We start from the raw sequence: 24419 nt of genomic DNA, 5'->3' as shown, positions 1-24419 counted from the left end.
AATGTAATAGTAGGATGGTGTACTCGGTAATAAACAAAAAAGGAAATTTGAGCTCCGATAGGGGGAATCGAACCCCCGGCTGCCGTGTGAGAGACGGCGATGTTAGCCACTACACCATATCGGATCTTGTTGAAGAGTAGTGCTGAATTTGGTACTATAAGCCATGACTTAGAGCTTTCATCAATGAATCCATGCTAGTTGTTGGATTAACTAGGAGTGAACATGGAAACACCCAGGCTGTGAAATGGAATGAGAAGTAAGGCTGGGTTCTAAAATCGATATTCATATGTGCGGGCGGCAGAACCCCGCGTCCTCAAGGTACACAGTCTTGGCTCCAACGGAAGTCGGGTCTCCTCACGCGGCGGACCACAACCAATTGTTTTAACCCGCATTCGCGCGCAAACGCGTCTACCTAAGAAGTCCGAAACCTCCATCACCCCTCAATCCGATATCTAGATCATGAACCCTGACACGAAGATATCAGGATGAGTGACGCGACAACTTCCCTGCTCACAGAGCACTTCAGCTATACGCCCCTAGTTCGTATGGCCCTTTGGCGACGCGCTGTTGAAAACACCCCGAGCTGACTCGGCGCAGTCTCTCATAGATGACATTATCAACTCGATCAACAATTTGATCTATCAAGCCATTTCCAGTCTCGAGACGGGACTATTGGGAACGCCTCCTGAGCGCTTGGGCTTTTCGCATGCGAACAATGGCTCGACGATACCTGACACCGACGAAGACGGAAATGTTATTTACCCAGAGGCACAGCTGGAAATCGAAAATGGACTACATCAGCTAGAAACGCTGCTCGAGGCTACAGTCGACAAGACTTTCGATAAATTCGAGCTTTTCGTTTTGCGCAATACGTTCAAAGTACCGGATGATCTGATGGGATGGATTCGGCTGAAGCACTACGAGGTATGTTGACCTATCAAGCTTCCAGCTCCCCTTCTCTTCTAACCAGCCTGGCTCCTTATTAGAATCTGAACTTGGAGCCCCCATCCGATGCCCCCACTCCAGAGACGATCTCCGCTCAGCGGAAGAAGTTACACGAAACGAAAAAGTTGAATCGGGTGCTGAAACAGGAAAGCGCACGTAATGAGGCCGTCATTGCTCAGCTACGCTCCATCCTGTCGAATGCGCAGACCGCAAAACAGGAGAATGGTGTCGCACACAACGGTCAACCAAACCTGGACTTGTCTTTCTTGACTTCTAGTCCAGCTGCACAGCAGCTACGTGTCGGTGCCGCTACCGGATCAAACACACAACATACGCCGATCACCACGAACGCTACGTTCATATTGTCTCAGCTCCCTGCTCTACAAGCGCTTCTCAAGGAACTCCGGCCGAAATTGGCGACTCTACCACAATCTGGAGATAAGATGGATGCGGAACCCAAAGCCGATGCGAGACGCGAGTACATCGAGAGCAGAGTTAGACTGCACCTCGAAAGGGCTGGTCAGCTGGCGGTTGGTAGTGATAGCACTACTGTCTTTGCCGGCCGTAAGATTGATATTGCAGAGGCACAGGCTCTTGAGGCTGTTACGGGAATGCTTACGCAAGGAGACAAGAAATCAGCTTAAAGGGCGTGAACCGAGAACACTGGGATGGTTCTTTGTTCCAAATCCATCAAGGAGATCTATTTTCACTCAGTCGACCGAACTCATGCAGACCACGACACGCTCCATGTCTGCTGGTCCCGTCTGAAGGGAACAACATCCACCTTGTCCGACTTCAAGATGTTCGGGATCTTCTCATCCTTCCTATCGATGACGATGAACTCCTTCTGCTCTTCGCCAATGCCATAGAAATTGCGACCAAACTTGCTCATGAAACCCTCAATGATCTCGGGGGTGATGTCTTCCTCCTTCAGGACGCCATTCTGGCAAGCTTGCTCGAACGCGTCGATGACAAGCTGGGTGGTGTGGGGCTGAGTGAACACACCGGCTGCGATCTTATCGCCTCCTCTCTTGGACACGGCCGGGTGAGGTGCGCTGTCGGATCCGAAGAAGAACTTGGGGTTACCGGAGGCTGCTGCGCGCAAAAGGGCATCACGATCCGCGGGCGTCTTGGCGACCGGCTTGCAGAAGCAGAACGGATCTCCAGCCCAGGAGTCGATGATGATCGACAGGTGATGGGCCGTGACTAGAGCAGCTGTTAGTGCACGTTTATTCAGCTACGGAGAAAGCCGGAGAAAGTCCTCACTTGTTCCGGCAACAGTAGGGCCACACTTCTTGACAGCCTCAACCGCAGCAGCGGTGGTGCAGTGCTCGAGAATGATCCTCAGCTTGGGGAAACGCTCGTGCAGCTGGAGCAAGGTTGGAAGGAAGCGCTCCTCTGCCGTCAGAACGGTCACATCACCCTTGGACGGGACTTCGCCGTGCAGGTTGAGGATCATATCCTGACGCTCCATCTCAGCGAAGACGGGGTAGAACTGAGTGTAGTCGATGACACCCGAGGAGGAGTTAGTAGTGACACCGGCCGGGTAACTCTTGACGCCAGTGATGCCGCGCTTCTTGGCATCGATGATGGTCTCCGGGGTGATAGTCTCATGGAGATACAGGGACATGAGATAGTTCACATTGGGCTCAATGGCCTGCAGACGCTGCTTGTACTCAAGCGCGCGGTCAACGGTGGTCACGGGAGGGACCAAGTTCGGCTGGTGAAAGACATCCAAGTTACTATATTGTCCCAATTGCAATGCAGCAGTTCCACCAACCACATATAAATATGGTCAGAAGTTCAAAGCGGTATAGAGTGATGAATTTACCATAACAAAAACGGTGTTGACACCACCCTGTCTAATAGTAGGAGTAACAAGCTCCATCATATCACCATCGCGAAGATGCACTTAACTCCACCAATCCCCATTAGCCAAATTGAAACCTCCTAAGCGCAATCCACCCCCTCAACACCGGATACAATTGGCAGCCATTCAGAAAAAAAAGTACGCACCATGAAAGTCCGCGGAAGCGGGGAGCTTCACGCCCTGCAGCTTGGAGAGAGGCATTCTTTTTCCCGAACAATAGTAGAACTTTGAGTACCGAGGTATAACCAAATTAGGTCTGAAGATTCGAGGAAACAGCATGAACCAAATACTGATTCCAATCAAGGAAGTATAATAGTCAATAACTGGGGGAAATCAAATACGTACAAGAAATTCCCATGGGCCGGTTTTTCCCCGCCAATTTTTTGTCGCGGGGGAATTTGGGATCCATGACCGCCTTGCTTGTGATTGGTTGGTGTGGGGTGTGGGCATGTGATGTCACGGGGGTGTCCGCGGTAGTTGACATCCTGGCTCTTAGTTACTTGGTTCGCTACTAGTACTCCTGAGTAAATAGGGAGCCTTCTACATCGCGTCTCTCCGAAAGGGTCGGGATGTGGGGGGTATCTTACAAGGATACAGGCGGCTTTCAAGATTATTGTGTGCTATGGACTAACAAACAGCCCTTACACTCATTGAGACTCGGTGTTCTTATGACTGAGAGCTAATACTCCATAGCCTACCGTCAAATGAGTACGGCTTTGATCACTACGGGGAAATTTTCCACACTCTAAATTACATTGAATTATTCTGCTTACCTATTAGTCCTACGGTTAAATCGTCTACTTGCAACCAATGGCCAAAGCTTCGGTTTTGTGAAAATCACGCATAAGTCGTATTCAAACGAGTGCTATCATTTTTAACTTGGAAGCTTTATCACGAAACACAAAGTGCCTTCAATCTCTCGAGTCTCACCGCATCATTCTGTCACCACCTGTGGCATCTGTACCAGGGCTCTCTTAGAATTGGCCTCCGGTAGGTTGGGTACCACTGGGCTGACCACCACTAGGCTGGCTGCCACCAGACTGACCGCCACCGGGAGTGGAAGAGTCGTCATCAACAGCAACGCCACCACTGGAGGTGTAGACGAAGCTGTAGTTAGGGTCATAGGTGGCAGACACATTGACAGCAACGGTCACCCATCCGAAGAGGCCATCGTCCAAGCTGTCTCCAAGGTAGACGTAGTTCAAGACAGGGTCAGAGTCGGAGTTTTCAGTCTCGTCGGAGAAGACACGATCCTCTGCGTTGGTGGTGAGCGTGACGGTGTTGGTGTTGTAAGGGTAAGTAGCCTCCACGTCGTTGATGAGATCCTGATCCCAAAAAAGCTGACCAATATGCGCAACAGTGCCACCAGTAATGGTGTTGTTGTCAAGCACAGTCACATCCAGGTGGGCAACCATGTGATGATGGGTGGTACGGCCGGAGTAGTGGCCCGGGAAGAGAGACTCGAAGGTGACAACACCGTCAGAGTCAGTCTTCTGGATACCACGGAGGAAGGTGGTGTTCAGGTTGGAAGTGTCATCGGTGTTTCCGTTGCCGTTGGCGACAAGGCCGGAGTAGACACCGGTGGCATTGCAGTTCCAGATATCCCAGTACAGGTCGGTGATTGGCTCGCAGGTCTCAACGTTGATGAACTGGCCTTCAATCACCACGGGGACACCTGACTGGTCTTCGCGGACGTCCGACCGAATGTACTCGCCAGGGACATAGTAGGGACCAGTCTCACCCTCTGGGTTCAGAATGCAGGTACTGGTATTGGCAAAGACCTCGCTGGCGGAGGAGTCGGGTGTGATATCAGAACCGGTCACAAGATGGGACTTGTTGAGGACCGAGTCAGTATCTCGCCCAGCAAGGCGCCTCCGGTGGAGGTCCACCAAGGCCCTACGGCGAGCCTCGGCACGAGCATTAAGACCACTGCGCTCGAACTTGGAAGCACAATTCTCCAAGCCACGACGCATGTTGGCTTTGAAATCCAGGAGGTCAGAGTTGGCGCGCTTCTCTTGGTGGCCGGGATGGGCAGTGGCAAGAACTGCACATCCTACCGCGGCCAACTTGACAACGCTCTGGACATGCATTTTGAGGGGGCTTAAAGATGAAGTTCAAAAGATTTGGACAAGGAACAGGCGATATTCGCAGGGGGTGGAAGCTAGAGAGGCCTTGAAGAGACTGCTTTCTGCTGGATGTCTCCCTCAGATGCCTCCCGGATGAAGAGCCTTTATAGCTGCTCCCTCCATAATGAGCGTCGATATCAAAGTGCGCGTTGCCGATGTACTGTGCAGTCTATACCAATCTGGGCGCGGACGATTTTGCCATTGCGCGGAGTCTGTTCCCTTGCCGAAGCGATACCAACCTCCAAAGACAAGTAACTGTCGTCAGCAGTGGGTAGAATCAGTGACGAGCGTGTACTGATCCCTGCTTGCTCTATCCAATGTTGCCGGCCAAAAATGAGCGAAAGCGTGCTCAAGTGATGAATCTACTTGCCAGGAAGGAAGATGACGAATCCCTCCCACCGGCCAAGACCATCGGCCGCGGGGACGCTGCGATGAAGCTCGCCCGCCAAGACCGCCTAATGATGTCCCTCAAAAGACCAACACCCCAGACGCCGCGTGTCATTACTATCTAGAAGCCACTGATTGGCTTGGCTTTGAGGAAAATTGCGATGATCTGCACATCAGGGCTTAATATTCATCCGGTATCAATCAGCGCAAATGTGATTCGCGACAAGTTGGTGGCTTTAGCTCGTGGTCCTGGCGCAGGCGTGCTGAGTACTTACGGAGCAATACCCGTAGGCTTGGCGAAGCCAAGGCCTGTTTACAGCCCTAGGTCCAGACTGGCTGTGAGTCGCGCTGTCTGGCAGGAATTTCGGGCCCCGAGGACCCCATGATCCCGCTGCAATTATCCCGCTGCCGACTCTCACAGAAGTGTGCGTGTTTCAATTATATGGTGGCTTGTGGGGACCCCAGATGACTTTTCCACGGAGACCGGAAGTTTACTTTGAAATCGCTTGTTCTCGGATGATCGGCTTCACTTCGCCGTAGGCTGAAAACTAAGAGGAGACATGTGCTGGCTGAATATGCCGAAGGGAAGATTGCAGTGCTGATCGCTCGCCTAGCCAAGAGCTGCGCAATCAAGCTCCGCCTTGGAACAGTCGTAGACGTTATTGTAGGGGGTGGGACATGAAGTCTACGACCCATTCATAGTCTGTATACAGGTCCCGTGCCACTGCTTCATCGCGCTGCTTTTGGGTGTTGATCGACACCTGTATAACGAATACACGTCTCTGAGGTGGATAGCATCTGCCTCACTTGATCCCTATCATTGGGGTTGCTCACTAGTGATGGGAAATTTGCAAGCTGCATACCCAAGAAAGCTGGACAAACAGACGGTGCGGAGAATGTCCCATTAAGGCAATTCTCAGAGCGGAGTCTAGATCTCCAACAGACCAACAGGGCCAACAGAATGTGGAGAACTTGCAGAGAAATCTCCGCGCATGAGCAAACGATGTTATTGAGCCTGATGTGTGGTCGAGTCTGGGGATTGAGTTGCGTGCACTCTGAGAGATCGAGGCATAGCAGTATCCCAGCAAGGCATGCGCTTCCAGAGAGAATACATTGCCCCAACGGACCTCTGGCATTGGTGGAATCATCAAAGCCACAGGATGCAGTGACGGCAACCGATACATGTGAAAGCTGCAGTCCTTTGGCCTGGATTAATTTCATGTTCAACCCTCCCATACTAGAAGGGGCGCAGGCCCCAACTTTCAATTCATCCTCGAGGATGGAACGAGTGGTGCAGGAATGTACCATCGATAGGACCGGGCAGCTATCATGCCCATCAGCCGATGTCTCCTTTTGATCCATGATGTTCGACACAAACGCAAATGAGTGGCGTTTCAAGCCGGGCTTATTCACACCAATAGAACAGGAAGCAATGGACGTGTTACACAGAAGCCGAGTGCCTTTGTCCAAGTCCAAGTCCTCCATTCGCGCTGCTCGATGCACCGACCTCTTCTAAGCGCCGAAGGAGACAAGGCTGCATCAAGTCAGTTTGAAGGATTTCTGCGTCTTCGCGCTCATGCAGGAGACAGCAAATAGGCGCGGCGCATTTCCCGTGGGCGGCTATTAGGCTTTTATGGCTGAAGGGCTCTCGTGAAGATGTTTCACCTATTCGCGCTTTGTGTGAGACCATTCTTATTTTTGGCAGCTGAAGAATGCTGCAGAAGTTAGGATGGGCTATTCATTGCTTGCATAAGTAGTTGATGTCTGCGGGTTTTCTTGTCAGGGTCTTTTCTATCTTGTCTGTACACTACCTTCCTTACCGTCTATAGCTTCACTTCGTTCCACTCCTTCTCCCATAGATACCCTTCTCTCTTTCAATTCAACATCTCAATCAGCCTTCTGGCAAGGCTCTTTCTTCTCTACACTTTTCTGTTCCCCATCACTGGCCCACCTCATCAAAAACAAACGCAAAAGAAAAACATACACCATGGACCGCAGCCTCTCCACCGAATCCACCATAACCACCACCATAACCTCAACCGCCTCCATCGAAGAAGAATCCAAATTCCTCACCCGCACCCAACACCTCCGACACACGCGCCTAGCCCTCGCCATCCTCACCTTCCTAACCACCATCCCAACAATCGCCTGCGAAGCCATCGCCCTCCACCACTACCGCCAAACCTCCCCCTACGCACGAGTCTGGCTCAACCTCTGGCCCTTGAACCTAGATCTCAGACCCACCATCGCCATACTCGCCTGCGGCTGCGTGATAGCATTCCAGAACTTGCTTTACATTGTTACTGCCGTTGTTCCTTCTGTGAGGGCCCCTCACACACAAACATACTTTCCAAACTGATACTGATAAATAAACAGCCCCGCCCCCACATCCGCCTCCTCAACCTCCTCGCCGCAGCAACCGCCCTATCAGGCTTCATCGCCGCGCTCGTGGGCCTCGTGTTCGTCATTTACCAGCCTGGAGCTAAGCATCCGAGCGGGTTTAGTGAGATGGAGACGCTGCATTCGTGGACGTGTAAGTGGGGGGTTGTGAGGGATGGATATGATTCTGTGAGTAGTGGTAGTAGTGGGAATGGCACTGTTAGTGCTAGTACGAGCGGTAGTTATAATGCCACGGTGGGGGGTGATGTTACAGCGCCGGTGCATTTTAAGCGGGATTGCGATGCCACTGAGGCCGGGTTCGTCTTGCTTTGTGTGTTGCTGGGGTTGGAGGTTGTTATGGGGGTGGTTGTTGGTGTAGGGTTCTGGGTTGAGAGGAAGGTTGGGGGGTTGAGGGGGAAGATGGATGGGGGGTTGGAGGGTATGGGACGTGGAGTTGGGGCAGGGGGAGGGGTGAAGGGGGAGAGTAAGGTTTCTGTGGGGGGTGTGGAGAAGTATCCTGGGACTTGAGGTGAGGTGAGGTGAGCTGATGGGTGGGTTGGAGTGGTTGAAGGGGGTGTGATGTTGGTGTTGGTGGATGTGTTGTGGGAGTAATAGGTAAATTGATATAGTCATGATAGGGTATGCACTAGATCCCGGAATGTAATGTAAAGCTGGGGCGTTACAGCTTCGCTTCTCCCTTCCCTTTGCTACTGTCCATCCTCACTCCCTCATCGTCCTGCTCTGCGACTTCTAGCACGGGCATCTCTTTCGGCATCATGCGTCTTGGATTGCTTCCTGGGATGACGGAGTACTTGGAGAAGTCTGTCACCCCGCAGTAATCACGCAGGAAATCCTCATCGAGGGCTAGAAGTCCGTTCACGATGTGTGCTGGGGTGTTTAAGATCCCGAGGATTGCGTCGGAGAAGATTGTCTGCCATTTGTTAGTATGTATCACAAGGAAACGTGTATGTTGATGGGAACCTACCGGCTTCCTCAAATCAGCCTTTCGCGAATCGTCATTATTCGCAGGATTCATCTCCGTTGCTGCGCTTTCAACAGCCTATTCACATAACCGTTAGCCAGCCACAGCTCAAAGCACGATAGTCAACATACCGCAGCAGGCCAAATACTAGTAATAGCCATATCCGACTTGCCCTCTCTCACCCAATCCATAGCCAAGCCACGAGTAAGCACACTCATCCCGACCTTGCCTGTGTGTTGTCAGCACTACCCAGGACCCTATTCTCTAACCCAAAGACTCACCCATAGCATAAGCCGTCTTTCCCCTGAAAAACCTCGAATAAATCGGCGGCGAAACAACCACAATCCTCCCCTTCCACCCATTCTTCTCAAACACCGGCAACGCCGCCATGATAGTCGCATACAGCCCCTCCGGATTGACCCGCTGCATCAGCTGGAACCTCTTGAGAGGCGTATTGGCAACAGACGACCACCATATCGCACCCGAATTGTAAACCAGAACATCCAGCCGACCACCACTGATACGTACAGTCTCGTTCACCAGGTTATCGATCTGGGTGGGGTCGCGCACGTCGACTTGGACGGGGTGGGCGGTGCCGCCAGCGAGGGTGATTTCGCGGGCGACGGTGTGGATGGTGGAGGCGGGTGAGTTAGGGTCTGGTGGGAAGGGTGCTGTGGGATCTGGCGAGGTGGCTGACTTGGCGGCTATGATTACTGTACGAAGTGTTCTTTGTTAGCGATGATACATGATTAGAATGTGTCTGGCATACCGGTGTATCCGTTCTTCGCAAGGTCGATAGCAATCTGGCGGCCAATGCCTCGAGAGGCGCCCACTACTAGGGCGACGGGGTTGGGAGACCGAGTAGTCATGATGGCAGTCATGATGGCAGTCAATTGAATAAACCAAGCTTTGTGTATTAAAAATAGCTAGATATTATTCAAAGGCACCTCGAGACGCCGTGGGTTGATATAGAAGTCCAGGTTCGGTCATCCTCGGTAGAAGGAGTGATTAGTAGTCATTTGGCCGAGCGCGCGGCTCGGCCCGTTGACAGAGGGTTTAGTATGGAGATGAGGGGTTCATGGGACAGCTTTATGTCCTGCCATTTAGTGGAGGCATGAGTGATCCTGACACAATGTGTAAGTAAGTTTTGTTGTTGAATTGCTGGATGGTGTTGCAGAAGGGCTTCCACTGGTTCTCCTTATCGCAGCAACCTCGGCGTTATCACTGCATCTCCATCGCCGCATCTTGGCTCCGATTGGCTATATTAATTACATAATCATTTATCGTATCCTCCACCGCCCTGGCAGAATCTCGCGTCTTTCGCAGCAATTCACTTTTCACTTCAGCAATAGACATATACATCACAGCTATCTATCAAAATGCCACCAGACATGGTTTCTCCCGCCGCCGATCTTGATCTGGATGACGAGCAGTATGACTCCGCCGAAGACGAGGATTTCCAGCTCGACGCAGCCCAAGATGATGCGGACTCGGGCATGTCCGATTCCGACGAAGAGGAGGCTGTCGACGAGACAGCGCCCAAGCGACGGAAGAAGGATACTAAGGATGCTCAGACAGCAGCCGATGATGACGAACTGGCGTCTGGGGATGAGGCGATGATTCAGAAGGCAAAGAATAAGAAGAGGAAGAAGGGAGATGAGGACGTGGATCTTGATGAGGACGAGGAAGGGGGAACAGGAGGTTTCGTGCGGACGCGCGCGATGAAGATGCGAATGTACGTGGTGTCTATTTGTCTGACAGTCTACTAGATCTGGGATTATACTGACACGATACTGCTACAGTGGAGAAGAGCGCAAACCGCTCGCGAAGATCGACGGCGCTACGGTTGATGTGGATGCGTTATGGGCGAAGATGAACGCTCCAGACTCGGGAGTAGATGGTTCTTCGGCACAGGATGAGAGCAAAGATGCTACGCCTGCGGCTGGACAGAACGACGGAGAAGCGGCAGGTGGTGACGATGCGACTCCCTCCGCACAGGAACCCCAGACGAACTATACCGAAGAAATGGTGAAGATCAAGCGCACATACAAGTTCGCCGGAGAGATGATTACGGAAGAGAAGATTGTGCCGAAGGATTCAGCGGAGGCTAAGCTATTCCTGGCCGGGGAGAAGGACGCGGAGACCGTAACTGCTGCAGATGTCGACCACGCCGCGAACGCCAAAGACGCCCTCAAACTGCGCAGACCCCTTCGTCGACCCTCCCGCTTCGATCCGAATCCGACCGGCACGATCAAGAAGAGCTGGGAGAAACAGCCCGTTACGGAGGCGACGGCAGGGCAGGAGAACGCCCGGGGACCGAAGATCAACACGGTCGAGAAATCGCGTCTGGACTGGGCTGCGTATGTGGATCAAGCTGGAATCAAGGACGAGCTCAACGTGCACAGCAAAGCGAAGGAGGGTTTCCTGGGTCGCATGGATTTCTTGGACCGTGTGGGGGCCAAGATAGACGAGGAGAGAAGAAATGCTCGTCTGAAGGGGCTTTGAACGATTCCGGTTTCAGTTTCCTCTTTTCTTTTGGCACCGGCCAACTCTTTGTCCGATCCCTCCCATGCAGGTGCGGAGCAGTGCCAGAATCTTCAGCATTGGATCCACTGTTCCAGGCTACGACTTTATCAAATGGGCACGTATCACAGTCTGCATGTCTGGCTGGCTATATGCCGCAATCCGCACGGAAAACCGATGCGGTGTATATTAGCTATCATCCATAGCTGGAGGTAGTGCCAGACACGTGCTTCCGGCTCGATCCACCGGGCTCAACTCATCTCCGCACTACGCGGTTCGCTTACGCGGATGGATGCTGCTGGTTGGACGGGCTTATATTGCCTATGCATCGCACTAGCATGACTGGCGTAAGTGCCAGCCAGGGCGATGTTATGACTTATGACATGTGAATTGGAGATGTACGATATTGTTAGGATGGTAACCTTTCTTGATCCAAAAGAATGACATTGGTTGCACACGCTGTAAGCTAGCTACATAGTACTTTGTAATGAACTTCTGTATCTAATAAAAGGATTCAGGGAGAAAATGAAACAGCTCAGAAAACCTCCCTACAGTGGAGCATCGAATATACCATTCGAAGCTCTTCAAACAGATACTCTGCTAAACCCTCCGAATCCAAGTAGTTTCCTGCGTACTCAGCTGTTTTCGAGGAGAATGTATGATTTTAACAATCCCCAATAATCCGAGTATCTACGGTATCAGTAAGTGGGATTTTGTCAGCACCATGCAAGCATTCTGGGAATTCGTCCCACTACGCAGAATCCCCTACTTGTACTTCTACCAGCCCCGGTTAGCGCGGCACTGATGTACTCTTCTTCTCCGGGGAAGTAAGTCCACACCATGGCTTTTTCTTTCTAGAATAAGACCTGGTCGCGCAGACATTTCAGCATGAGTTGCAACAGTAGTGAGGCTTTCACCTCGATCTGGTATGCCCCATGCCTATTTGCTTCTCATGGATGTGACTATGGCATTTCAAGCATGTTTTTACAACAGTCTAGAGCTCGATAGTCGTATCATCAGCACCGCTGGATAACTACACCAGCATCCTTCTTGTCCATACAGCTTTCTGTATAGAACTGAACTTTTCATAAGTCATTTTGTCACATATCAACTCTTGACTTCGCTCAATGCTCGGATAAATGCTGCAGTTAGCTGCAAATGTAACCTGTCTTAACGGCTCTAGAAACGTGTATAGCTGGTTGCAGTGGGTACGGCCATGAAGGAGGCAGACTATGTTCTGAGTGAGGAGATGCTGGAATATGCCGTGCACAGGTTGTCAGTCAAAGTCCCGAAAATATTTTTGATGATAATTTTAGTAATGGGATCGATATCTAGGCTTAGAAGAAGCTGTTCCTTCTTGATCTGTAGATGCCTTTCTAATGAAACATGGACATATGGACTAGTATGACTCTGTCCAAGGCTAGATTGAAATGTGCAGATACCTGCCATATATTCGTTTCTTTTCCAGAATCGTCATCTTCGTAGCTTGATTCAGCCTGCAAACACCAATCAGGGTTAGTCCCATCAATCTGAGGGGTTTCCTCTTGCCGTCGCAGAGGTATTGATGACTTAAGGATATCTTAGATCAGCCTGCAATGGACAGGTGCTCCACGTGAGGTTAAGCTTCATCACAGCATTTCCATAGTATCTCAACAACGAGCATATTTTATAAGAGTAGTGATGGATTCCATCTTTCCGCAATGCGATAGGAAAAAGAATGTATGCTTTACCATCCCAAGTTCCTTTATTAGTTGGTTTTGTCCATGTCTTTTCATAACTCTCTCCAGGCCAACCCCCAGAAAGTGTGCATTGTCATTAGCTGCGAGAAAGAGCACATAGCCCAGATCACCTCTTTGTCATTCTCTTCAGTAACTATCACCAAGTTCGTTGCTGATAGGACATTATCCCTTCAATTTTTGCCAATTCCATGGGGTGAAAGGAAAGAAGAGAATTTTGATCCCGTGTTTGTACCTGCAGCGCTACTTTGCTCATTATAGCGATGATTGACCATTCGGAAACCGCATGGTCTCTGTATGTGGACATAACTGACGGTTAGCTTTCCCACCTGAGTATATTAAAGATGATGCCTAGTTGCTATATCGCGCTGAAAATGAACAAGTTCCAAAAGCTGTCGGGAGGCGGCGGCAGCGGCAGCGCTTTGGTTCAGCAATGTTATCACCAGCTCTCATTTGACAAGTACAGCCAGTCAGAACAAGCAAAGAAGAAGATGTACCAGTTAGACAATCACAGCGACAATAGGAAATTGTGAGAGGATGACCAGCTTCTCTGGTGCCTTGGTAAGTATCTTTCTCAAATCCCGAGACTGCTAATAAGTATCTGAAGATATTGCCAGCGTGTCGAACCTTCCAGCAATATATTAATATCATTAGCCCACTGGCTGTCTTCTAGAGGAGGGATGATTCATTCATCCCCATACATGGCGCAGTTGTGGTAATCTTCTCAAAAGCAATATTATTCTGCTTTGTATATCAGATAAGACCAGGAAATGCAGCACAGACACGAACTGCACGAGTCATACTCGCGAGTTTGGCTTTTAATACCGCTTTATTTCTGACTTCCAAGGTATTCTTCTTGAACAGCTGTATGCGCTCCTTCCAGAGCTCTCCCAGTAACCAGTAACCTGGCTCTTCAAACGGGCTGTTGACGCCCTTCATATGCTTCAACAGGAGTTTTAGGCATGGTTGCCCGAATCACTTTCGCGGTGCACTTGAGGAAGTTGGTTGCTTGGAAGAAGTCACTGAGCCTGTCCAAAGTCAAATCAAGAATGTCACCTAAGGTTCTTTAGAAGCCATCTTAAACTGCTTCCCGAGCTCTCCAAGGTACTCATGGTGTAGGTATACTGTGGCCGGGTTAATAGTCCACTCCAGTATCTCTGTGAGCTCCATAAATGATTGAATATTATAAGGAGAGAAGGGGCAGGGACTAGCAGAAAGAAACCAATGTACGGGTTATAGCATGCCTTCAACTTGTCGAGAATACAGACGATGGGGCTGCTGTCACTAAAGGAAAGGTAGCACTCGTCGCAGAATGTCCGCGCGATGGGCATAATAAGGATGGTGATTCTCTGTAGCTGACCTTTCAGCCTAGTCTTGGACAAAGTATGCCGCAGATAGACCTCATAATTTCTAAATATCAGTGGGCTGGTGAGCATGATCAGCAGCTCCAGCTACAGGTCACGCGTAATCATCTCCCACTCCTTCTTGTCAGCTGGAGTGATTTTGCCAGACCGCAGGCAATACTTATCTCGAGCCAGGTCTTTAAACGATATTCGGGCAGGGTAAAGGCTTCATGATGGTTTCCATCCTTCCACTTGTCAAAATTCAGAATATTCGTATTCTTGAACATAGACCTGTGACACATGACAAATCCCATTTCTTTAATCAGAGCATAAATGGGATCCACGAACTTTTCCCATTTACTTACCAAATTACCAAGGAGTGCCTTATCAACAAAGATATAGGTCGCGCCTGGCTGGAGTTGGGTAAGCATGTGGTTGGGAGCGGTGAGGCGACAAATCTACCCCCTTGATGAGTGGTCATCTCTTTGTAGAGTAACCGAATAGCCCGTACAATTGGTACAGGTAGAGAGCTCAGTCTTTGTAGATTCCTGCAATGGGGATTTTGCGCTGCGGGTCCTGCCTCCCCTTTGGGGATTTGGTATGTATACCGGGCGACTTCCCACACTTCCTGATCAAAATTATCGCATGAAAGGCCATCATTGAAGTAGTTTATGCTATCTGATGATTAGCCAGAGGCATATAGATAAACCAGGTAGTTGACAGGTATACCTGCTCCGAGAGTTTGGTCCACCCCCATCGTTCAGTGATACTTTCGTCTGGTGATTCTCCCTGGTTCGGCTGTAAAAGGCTTTTACAGCTGTCTTGCCCGACAGAGCCGGGCGAACGTAGGACAGGCACAATCGCCTCAATATTGATGAAACCGAGCCAAGATGATCCGAGTATAAGTTTTCGCAGGCGTCCCATGTGCCAATGGGCGCGCTTCGGCTTCTCCTTGTCGATATAAAGTAATCTTCGACTCAGCATTATGCAACACGGGGCCCTAAACATTATGTATTCAATTCCATTGGAAAAACCAACCCGATTTAGGAATCAGATTTCTATGCTTTTTCTCGTGCTGGGGCAGGGGAGCTTTTGTTAATAAGGACTTGATATCTTCAAGGTATGTGAACCTAACGACCTTTGCCAGTCTGAGCGGTTTTTCTTCTTCGAGGCGAAGCAAAACATATGGCGAGACGTATTTGTATGACACAAACTGGTTGACATCTGCTAATTTAGTCGACCCTAGAGGGCCATGATCTCTGTCTTGCAGTCATTGAAGCCTCGATATGTTGGGGCAGTATAAGTTTGTCATAGCAAGTGTCACTGAATCGGGCAGAGTGTACGTCAAGGACATGCCTAGGTAGTATCTTCCTTGACTAGTAAATACTAGTAACAAGAATATCATATCCAGCCGCAGATTCCTTTTTTTGTCCGCTGCGTATCCCGCCACGACAAGCGTTCTTCGAAGCGGACCCGAATACTTCAACCCTAAAGAAAGCTGGTGAGGGTCCCGTGGCGAACCAGACAAGGTCGTTCTATACACATATAGTCAGCACGAGGTGATTTATTGGGAGAGAAAATACTTACGCAACGCTTCTGTCACCAATGTGTACTTTCCCACGAACTGGTCTGTGTTGCTTTGACCAGCTATGCTTTTGTGACCAGTCATCTACCGCCTCAGCCATAAGTATGCAGTTTCCAGGTGGGTAGAGTGTTGATATTAACGAACAGTGATGGCTTTTTGCCCTAAAAGAAGGATATATATATCGGTGTAATCAAGACGATGATAACATCAGCCTCCGAACCCTGGGACGCATCCACGGTTTGAATCCTAGGGCGGGGCCGAAGCTCAGAGAACCTCTGATCCCAAAGCCGGTTCACCAGGGCGACTTGGGCTCTGTAGAGGGACATAATAAGAATACTCCCGGTACGTCTGTTCAGAAGCTGTTGGGCCAGGCAGATCTCAAGCTCGGCTTCCTGCTCGTGGTACAGGAATCCCAAGGGATCCTTGCGCGTATCCCCTTCACTATGGGGGAGATGGAGGAAATGGGAGAGTCCGCACAGAGTCCATGTCTTATTCCCCAAGCGGACTGTCAACGGATTCGCCGAGGTGGTTTGCATGTCTCTACTCGGCTGACTCCGGAAGGTATCAACCTTGCCCTCGTAGTAGGCCACCGAGGTCGCAGATGTTCAAGGGCCTGCGGTTTCCTAGAGGTTAAGGACATTAATCCGATACCTCCCGCGAGCTAGGATTAACAAACGAGAAGTTTCTCCCTGGCAAAGAGAACTCATAGGCGTCACGTCATGGCATGTAAATTGTCGCAGAGGGCCACAGAATTGAACTGGCGAAAAAAAAGGGTTGATTCAAAATCCAGCAAAGAACCCATTATACAAGCCTTAGGATTAGTCGATAAGCCAGCAAAGAGCAGACGGCAGATATCGCAAAACACACCGTCTCTAGTAGAATCCCTTGTTTCTCATAAATCTGAACATCCGTTCCATATACACTGTGAGCCGGGGTCCCAATAATAAAGCTTTATGTGGCACTATTTGGCTGAGATTGGTGCTTTGTACTAAGTATATGAGCTGGTTAGTATTGCTCCAATAAATAACCCCTTAGGCTCTGAAACAGTTACCACGCACCCCAGCCAGTGGAAAGCTTGCAGCTAGCTGTAATAAATTCAATGATGATGCTAAACTGGGCCTTAGGCAAGCCACGCCAAGGGCTTTCAATGGTATACTTCATCGCAAGCTAGACCATATCGCTCCGAACAAACCATCAGTTCTGTGTGTGACCGAGTGCGCAACGCAGGAGAGGCTGTTACGTATCTTGATATAGGGTAGATACGTTCTTGTAGCTTTATATCGTCCCATTTAGTCTGAGGTATAGTACCATTTACGATTTATTCTTCGTCCCAGCTATCTGTTCCTTCATGCGTTCGATGAGTGCACATCATTTGGTCAATGGCGGTAAAGCTCTCGGATCAGCTCATCACATCCCACTTGCCTTTGTCCTTTTCGTGCCTCCGTGCAGGTACGCTTTCCTTCGGGATGACAGGTGAAGGCAGACTATGCGGCCGGTATAATGGTGACAGGAAACGTAGCACTGTAAGGCTGCATTCAGGAGACTTGATATTGGCCGGATATACCTCTGTGGAAGTAATAGCTCCTCTCTTCATTGTCTGGAATCAAAAATCGGATTCACTGCAAGGACATGTCTACCATATCGCTCAATCGATCGATATGGTAATCTTAGCCACTAGGAGCAAAGCATGCTTCAGGGGATGAATGTATCAGCAGATCCTTGTTGATGATGCTTTGAACCGAGAATAGGATCGGAAGCTGGGGGGCTGTTCGTATATGTCTGAAGTCAGCCCTTAGGAATTTGCTCTTGTAGCCTCTTAGTGAAGACATTCCGGGTTCATTCGGTCTACTGTCGAGAGATACTTCGGAGTGGCGAACTAATGAGGGATAATATGTGCCCTCGGGATGGAGAGCCACATTCTTGGGGATTGCTATGTTGTCTTTAGGGTATGTAGTATGCGATTTGCTTCTTATTTCATTGCCACTATATGCCTGGAATGCGATGTTCATGGGTATTGATAATGGCTGTGCTGGGATAGTTCAAGGATAGATCGGAGTATCTTGAGCGGATTTTATCATGAATATGAAGATTTGTGAACTAGGATGTGCTTGTTCATGTTATGATGTGATAAAGACAACTAAATTGCTGGGCTGATCAAAGCATATTCGATCTGTTTTCTGTATTGCGGTAGAGGAGATGATTGGATTAGGAAGAAGATCAACAGGAACTGGAGAGGATTTATATAGTTGAACCATACAGGGAATTTACTAGATGTACAGGGAATTGTGCAATTCCTTTGAAAACATTGAAGTTGATAACTTCAAGTATACATGCAATGAATGATTGCGGCGGATGTTCTGCTAAGAATCATTCCCTGGCAGACTACCTACTATGTGCAATAATCTCACAATTCACAACTTTTCATAATTCACACCTTACAGCATACTTCATTTGCTCATGTGAAGAAGCTATATCGAGCGAGCAACTCAAATTTAGATCTTCTTGCTGGAGCTGTACTTGGGCGGGTACTTGATGCCAGAGTCCTTGCAGTTGGAGTCCTCGACTGGTACAATAAGTTAGTTAATGTCGTATGTTCCAATTAAATATAACTTACGTCTCTCGGAAGCAACGTAGGTGCCGCCGATGGCGCTACCCTTGACGTTGAAGTAGTAGTAGAGCTCGGACAGAGCACCGTCCTCGCACCCGACATACGGGGGGTAGCCATCGTGGATCGCGGCGAGAGCATCCTCAATGTCGCTTAGCTTGTAGGTGGTTTCCTCGGAGGGAGTAATTCCGGCGTCGGAGAGAGCCTGCTACTGTCAACATTTATAGAGAAAAGAAGGGGAGTGTGCATACGGTGTAGGAATCCAAGGTCTTGAAGAGGTCAACGACCTGCTGGAAAAAGTCACCAACTTCCTCCTGAGCGTAGTAGTCGGTGTAGCAGCTGGGCTCGATGGTGTTGATGCAGGTTCCTAGAAAGTCAACATGCCAGTTCCGAAGACAGATCGATTAGACATACCGTGCTTGTTCCATTCGTGCTCCCAGAAAGACTCGTCCTCATCAGCACCCTCGTAGTCAGGCCAGTATTCCTTCATGTAGGACAGGAGCTCGGTGCGATTCTGCGCTTCGAGGATGGAAGTGATGTTGCTGTACTCGCGAGAATCATCGCAGTACTCCTGGTAGGAGCCATCGCAGTTATCGGGCCTAGAAAGTTCATTAGCGATGATACAGAAATCGGATGTGTCAGTCCTACCAAAGTCCGTGGATGGTCCAAGAGTCGCTCGGGCCATCGGAAGGGTCGTAGTCCCAGAATTGAGTCTGGAGAAGGGAGCCTCCAGGAGAGTTGAAGCAGCAAGAAGCTTCGTTGTCGGTCTGGCAGCTCAGAGGGCTGTCAGAAGAGCAAGTGTCAATGGTAGCCAGCGCACCAGAGCTGAGCTGCATTGCGCCCAGGGCGAGCATGCCCACAGAAGGAAGGAAAGACATTATGCGTAATAACCGATCGTTAACTTCGTGAGGGAGAACTCAATGGCTGAATGAAAATCGGGAAAGCAGGGTGCAATTGACCCAATTTATACCTTAGTAGCGTGTAACTGGCGTTGGTTGCCCATATACTCCGCGTCGGTTGTCCGACTAGCGACCAGGCCACCGCATGTGGTAAGCGGGGAAATCAGCCACCGAAAGTTGAAGATAGCACATGCCCTGATAAGGACGAGCTGATTTGCCGCAATCGATCAGAAAAGCAGCCTTAGGATAGCGGAGGACGCCGTGAGGACCCGCACCTCCGCTGACGATGAGCTGCCGAATTGGCCAATTGACCGGTGTAGCGGTGGTCTGCAGTCGGTCTGGAGGATGAGCCGTCGGGGCGCCATCGGAGGTTAGGCCGAAGAGTGGGTAGAGCGAGCAGACCAGCCAAATTAACCAAGAGCGAGGCAATCAGGTCCCAAGCTGCGTATCAGAAGTTGTTCTTGCTTTTGAGCTGAGAATTGTTTTGATTCGCTCTGGGCGGAGTGATCTGCAGGACCGGAGGATGGATTAATTTCAGGAACCGGGCAACCCGTCAGCAATGGGCGAATGGCATCGCCAGAGCCGGTGTTGGCTGATGTTGACGACCAGGATTAGAGGCAAACCAACTCATGAAGAAATAATGGATGAAGGAGGAACAGGAAAGAATGTCCGACCTGTTCGTGCAGCAGCCTATTATCCGACACAAGCCGGGTGTAAAGGGGGGATAGTATAGGCAGTGAAGTTGGTGGTTCGAGGTTCGTGTCACCAGCAATTTCGCAGTCTTCCAGAGACGAGTACCAAGAGATAGCATCCCAGTCGGTTGTTAAGCACTTGATCAGAGATATCATTATTGAAGGCGAAGGATGTCTTGGCTCATGCTATCTACTCCGTAGTTAGTCTAACGAGTACTAATGGCTTGACAGTTGACAAGATAACGCAGAATGCGTATCTCTATCACGAATGCAATCTCGTACGACTGCCAGTGCATGACATCAACCACTTCAGAATAAGCAGTTCTCAATCCAAATACTGAATGTTGAGGTTGAACAACGATGAAGAACAAGAGGAAGAGAGATAATCGCTCAAACTTGTAGCCTAAGGTATCAACACCATACCCGATTAAGTCAACATCGCGCCCTTTTCCCAATCGGGATTGACATCCAGAAATTGACTGAGTCAAGAGACTGAAGCAACTATATCAGCGTTCTTCTTCTATTAGAAAAACCCAGCATAGTCCAACGAGTACATATATACTCAAACCTATACACTTACACTCCAATCATCCACTCCAGCCAACTCGCAGGAATAGGAACATCAAGAAGAATCACTAAACTCCATCCAACCCACCCCGCAAAATCCTTTCAACCAACCCCAAAGAAACATCTCCAAATAACTACATCTACACCCAAGAAAAAAAGAATTAAAAATGCCCCCAACCTACCAAATAATTCCCGCCACAACCCCCCACCACCTCCTCGCCGCCCGCACCCTCTTCACAGCCTACGCCGCCTGGCTCAACATCGACCTAACCTTCCAAAACTTCCAGGCCGAGCTATCCTCTCTCCCCGGGAAATACAGTCCTCAGGAAGGCGGTGACCTTCTCCTCGCATACAGCAGCAGCGCAGACCCCTCTTCCTCCTCCTCTCCGCTAGGCTGCGTGGCTCTTCGTCCGCTCCCAGTCAAGGACGATGAGCGACAGCAACTCTGCGAGGTCAAGCGGCTATATGTTGCACCCGAAGCGCGGAAGATGGGACTGGGGCGGGCGTTAGTGAGTGCGATTGTGACAAGGGCGAAGGAATTAGGGTATCGGGGAATGAGACTCGATACGTTGCGGAGTATGGAAGGGCCGATTCGGTTGTATCGGAGTCTGGGGTTTGTGGAGGTTGGGCCGTATTATGAGACGCCTTTGGTGGAGGAGACGGTGTTTTTGGGGTTGGATTTTGGGGAGGAGTAGATCTTATTCTAAGGTACGGAGTACGTACTTTGGGGGGGGGGGGGGGGTAAGGGGTTGGTTCTAGTTTCTTTTGCATGTCTGGTTTGAGCAAGTGGGAAAGGGAAGGTTGGTGTATAGACTTGATTGAGACAGAAATTATTTGTGTATATAAGAGATAAATTTCATTTCTTCGAAACTAGACATAACTAAACAAACAATAGAAGCATGTCTCTAAACTCAGACTGTTGAGCTTGATAATTTTTTGTTGCACTCAGCGCAGATCATCTGCATCATGCCAAAAAGAAGGAAAGTCATCATAGTTGAAGAGACAATGCGAGTAAAAGGGGAAAAAATAAGAGATGACCGGAAAAAATTTCCAAGTTTTGTCAGAAAGCTTGCCCATAACCAAGCTGTTAGCTATGCGCTTCCAAGAATTCCTCCTCGCATATCAAGGTCGGCGTATATAATATCCGCAGATCATCAGGTCCCAAGCCTGTTCAAGAACATCATCTTCCAAGGCATTTTGGGTTGCCAGCCACCTCGATTTGTTGAGGAACGGCATCTGCATGAGGAGGAAAGAGAAACGGTGAAGATTTTTTTGCTGGTGAAAAGTATTTATGTGGTGATGTTATGTAAGCAGGAATAGCTGGGCCGTGAATTGGTTAGTAAGGTGATTTGTGCAGTCATAGTTGTGCGCTGCCTGCCTCGCCGCGTAGTAGTAGTAGTAGTCGTAGTAATAGTAGACCAAAACAAGAGTGGATTGAAGGACCAGAGTCAAGCAGATCGCTCGATTCCCTATCTCAACAACCAAAATGGATTGTGGGTGACCCACGCAATTTGGATTATTGTGGCGGAGTATACTGTGCTCCAGGCCAAAAGGTCTGTGCCCGGCGTGTACAACCCAAACCCTCCCCATGAGGTTTCGAACATGGAATATTTTCCGCGGAAACAATCTCCCTATTGCCATGCTAAGAAGATAGATTCATGCAGGCACTGATCAATAGGAGCAATCCACATGTGATATCACATACAGACAATAGTGTAACCGTTTCAGTGGGTGTCAAAAGTTTATTTGGGTCATTCTGGAAGAAGTAGGGAATGGGACGATCCCGGGATCCCAGTGATGTGTGGCTGCGTACCGGGGTCGCACATACTACGAATGCCATTGTGTAAATTAAGACGTGTTGTGCTGGGCTGCTGGAGGGACGGGCATGCAGGCTTGAGAGAATCAACTATTTTTAATTCAGAAGCCGGTGAGAGACTCGGACGATCGGCCTGTAGGTGTTGTACTTGTAGCACCCATGGACCTGATCACACAATACGTGGTGATTCTCGGAAGTATTATGCTTACCTGGTTTTACAGATTAAAAGCAAGATCTGTCGTTCGCAAGTGTCTGCCTGCATTGCATTAGTGGCATCGGAACTGCTGTCCGCTGTGCTGTTCCAACTTGTAATAATCTAAGGCTGGGTGGTCACTCGCGGCTCGTGAGTCCACTCTATAGAGTTGAGAAGTTAGGGTAGTATTTGATGGTAGTAATTAGCATGCACTGCTACTTCGGATGGTCTTGCCGGTTGTATTGTTCTGCGGGTGCCTGGACTCAGCACGTTGGGTAGAAGACATGGCGTTTTGAGGCTGAAGTTTCTCGTGAAATGGCATTCGTGGGAGATGTTTGCTTGATCTGCGGATTTTCGAGAGAAAAATGAGGCGCACTGCAAGATAAATGCATGGAATGGAAAGGAGAAGGTAGAAGGTAACGCTGCCGTAGAGCATTCATGCCGAGATAAGGCTATAGATGCGTGCTTTTTTTTTGGTACTTCAGGACAGCGATCTAGACTGTGAAGTGGAATACAGTAGGTTCTCATTCTGCGACGATTCTTCGAGGTCCAGAGAGTCGAGAGACGTGTTCACATTCCAGATGTACTCTAGAAGGTCAGTGCGGAGGTAAAGCTTACCGCAGCTGGCGATCGTGCCTCACCAACGAGACAATCGGCCGGCGGAGAATGGAAGGCTGCAAAGACAAAACTCCTAAGTATGGTCACCGTAGGTTGGACAACGAAGCTACATCTGGTGATTTGTTGGATCCTGTACCAGAACACATCGGTTAGCAGGAATGTAGTACAAAGGCTCGACTGGCCATGCTGGTAGTCAGAGAACGCGTGAGGCGGTCTACGTTCATGCTGCATATCACCATCAGTAAGTACTCTTTTCTTCCTACCCGCGCATGGAAACGAAACCGACAGCTTCTCATTGCAAATGAACTGGCCAGCCGTTCAGATGCACGCTTGTGGAAACCATACATGCAGGCGTGTGTGCGTGTGAAGTATGAGTAACGCAGAGAATAGCTGAGCAAGCCAACCTCGTCTCGCGTTCTGTGCTACAGGTTCCCGCCTCAGCTTGTACTACCTCGGAGTCAAAGACTGTGAGACCCAGTCCGTCCAGGCCGGCTGAACACCAAATGTAAGATCAGTTGAGGTGGAGAAGCCGAAGCAGATCCACTAAGACAATGCAACCTACCTACCTTTGGAGACAGAAGTGTCCTTTGCATGAAAAGGAAGGTGATTTGATCGAATGCCACTGCAATGTTAATCTTCGCCAACAGCTGACACCTCGACGATGAGTGCTTGGAGGTCATCTAGCCTGATAAGACGGTGGCCTGATCTGGTCCTAGCCTTGGAAACAGCGAAACAGAATTTACAATGTGGACATACTTGCAAGATCGGCAAAGTAATGATGCTACCGTGTGACGGGGAATGGGCACTCATTTCCTCTGCATGTAAGTAAGTAGGAGATTGGGAGATCTCGAGACATAACGGGGAAAGCCGTCGATGAGCGGTGAGCCTCATTGAGTTATCCGAGAAGAACTTCAACATCCTGGTAACCAACTAAGTATCTACTCCATATCTTAGTGGTGGACTTAGTTAAGAGCAGATGTTGAATACCGAGTCATTCCACGGGAAGGGTGGAATGGCGAAGAGACACAAGCCAAGTTAGAGGACTTCCAACAGACTCACGGGCTTCTTTCTCGTAACCATTCACGGGACCTGGCATGTGGGGAATTATTGTTCCTAAACCCTTAGGCTCAAGTGGCATCCCGGTTGCCGGAAT

General features: G+C 49.6%; 11 protein-coding genes and 1 non-coding gene across 12 annotated transcripts; 5 read left to right on the top strand and 7 right to left on the bottom strand.

Moving 5' to 3' along the window:
- Positions 1-52: 52 nt before the first annotated feature.
- On the bottom strand, positions 53-124 carry BO88DRAFT_t12. Its single transcript has one exon. It is a non-coding gene; the product is annotated as a tRNA-Glu (tRNA).
- Positions 125-485: 361 nt separating this feature from the next.
- On the top strand, positions 486-1947 carry BO88DRAFT_460897 (MIND complex subunit MTW1; the record flags this gene model as incomplete). The annotated part of the gene is made up of 3 exons (XM_025711120.1): positions 486-543; positions 608-924; positions 987-1947. 3 exons carry the CDS (start codon positions 486-488, stop codon positions 1587-1589), a joined length of 978 nt encoding a protein of 325 aa, XP_025568802.1. The 3' UTR covers positions 1590-1947.
- On the bottom strand, positions 1594-3172 carry BO88DRAFT_400664 (dihydroorotase). The gene is made up of 4 exons (XM_025705644.1): positions 2962-3172; positions 2777-2856; positions 2212-2665; positions 1594-2151 (listed from the first exon to the last, which is right to left on the bottom strand). Exons 1-4 carry the CDS (start codon positions 3014-3016, stop codon positions 1670-1672), a joined length of 1071 nt encoding a protein of 356 aa, XP_025568801.1. The 5' UTR covers positions 3017-3172; the 3' UTR covers positions 1594-1669.
- A 515-nt stretch (positions 3173-3687) lies between these two features.
- Positions 3688-5287, bottom strand: BO88DRAFT_400663 (intradiol ring-cleavage dioxygenase). The gene has a single exon (XM_025705643.1). The coding sequence runs from the start codon at positions 4903-4905 to the stop codon at positions 3790-3792; it is 1116 nt and encodes a 371-aa protein (XP_025568800.1). The 5' UTR covers positions 4906-5287; the 3' UTR covers positions 3688-3789.
- Positions 4768-5817, top strand: BO88DRAFT_400662 (uncharacterized protein). The gene has a single exon (XM_025705642.1). It carries the CDS (start codon positions 5259-5261, stop codon positions 5451-5453), a length of 195 nt encoding a protein of 64 aa, XP_025568799.1. The 5' UTR covers positions 4768-5258; the 3' UTR covers positions 5454-5817.
- Positions 5818-5886: 69 nt separating this feature from the next.
- On the bottom strand, positions 5887-7064 carry BO88DRAFT_29617 (uncharacterized protein). The gene has a single exon (XM_025702397.1). The coding sequence runs from the start codon at positions 6811-6813 to the stop codon at positions 6058-6060; it is 756 nt and encodes a 251-aa protein (XP_025568798.1). The 5' UTR covers positions 6814-7064; the 3' UTR covers positions 5887-6057.
- Positions 7065-7315: 251 nt separating this feature from the next.
- On the top strand, positions 7316-8235 carry BO88DRAFT_329529 (uncharacterized protein; the record flags this gene model as incomplete). Its single annotated transcript, XM_025702602.1, has 3 exons — positions 7316-7648; positions 7705-7936; positions 7982-8235. The coding sequence occupies 3 exons, from the start codon at positions 7316-7318 to the stop codon at positions 8233-8235; spliced, it is 819 nt and encodes a 272-aa protein (XP_025568797.1).
- An 87-nt stretch (positions 8236-8322) lies between these two features.
- Positions 8323-9731, bottom strand: BO88DRAFT_400661 (short chain dehydrogenase family protein). Its single transcript, XM_025705641.1, has 5 exons — positions 9459-9731; positions 8971-9402; positions 8821-8918; positions 8693-8767; positions 8323-8638 (listed from the first exon to the last, which is right to left on the bottom strand). Exons 1-5 carry the CDS (start codon positions 9568-9570, stop codon positions 8387-8389), a joined length of 969 nt encoding a protein of 322 aa, XP_025568796.1. The 5' UTR covers positions 9571-9731; the 3' UTR covers positions 8323-8386.
- A 337-nt stretch (positions 9732-10068) lies between these two features.
- On the top strand, positions 10069-11194 carry swc5 (putative Swr1p complex component (Swc5); the record flags this gene model as incomplete). The annotated part of the gene is made up of 2 exons (XM_025708497.1): positions 10069-10424; positions 10492-11194. The coding sequence occupies 2 exons, from the start codon at positions 10069-10071 to the stop codon at positions 11192-11194; spliced, it is 1059 nt and encodes a 352-aa protein (XP_025568795.1).
- A 4843-nt stretch (positions 11195-16037) lies between these two features.
- On the bottom strand, positions 16038-16412 carry BO88DRAFT_448780 (uncharacterized protein; the record flags this gene model as incomplete). The annotated part of the gene is made up of 1 exon (XM_025710449.1): positions 16038-16412. The coding sequence occupies one exon, from the start codon at positions 16410-16412 to the stop codon at positions 16038-16040; it is 375 nt and encodes a 124-aa protein (XP_025568794.1).
- Positions 16413-18368: 1956 nt separating this feature from the next.
- On the bottom strand, positions 18369-19359 carry BO88DRAFT_421311 (T2 family ribonuclease; the record flags this gene model as incomplete). The annotated part of the gene is made up of 5 exons (XM_025708496.1): positions 18369-18439; positions 18491-18686; positions 18733-18848; positions 18896-19080; positions 19130-19359. The coding sequence occupies 5 exons, from the start codon at positions 19357-19359 to the stop codon at positions 18369-18371; spliced, it is 798 nt and encodes a 265-aa protein (XP_025568793.1).
- Positions 19360-20564: 1205 nt separating this feature from the next.
- Positions 20565-21354, top strand: BO88DRAFT_400658 (GNAT family N-acetyltransferase). The gene has a single exon (XM_025705640.1). It carries the CDS (start codon positions 20807-20809, stop codon positions 21332-21334), a length of 528 nt encoding a protein of 175 aa, XP_025568792.1. The 5' UTR covers positions 20565-20806; the 3' UTR covers positions 21335-21354.
- Positions 21355-24419: the final 3065 nt, after the last annotated feature.

Source organism: Aspergillus vadensis, assembly GCF_003184925.1.
Source record: "Aspergillus vadensis CBS 113365 unplaced genomic scaffold BO88scaffold_1, whole genome shotgun sequence".
Taxonomy (NCBI): Eukaryota; Fungi; Ascomycota; class Eurotiomycetes; order Eurotiales; family Aspergillaceae; genus Aspergillus; species Aspergillus vadensis.
This window is presented reverse-complemented; position numbering and strand designations above follow the sequence as displayed.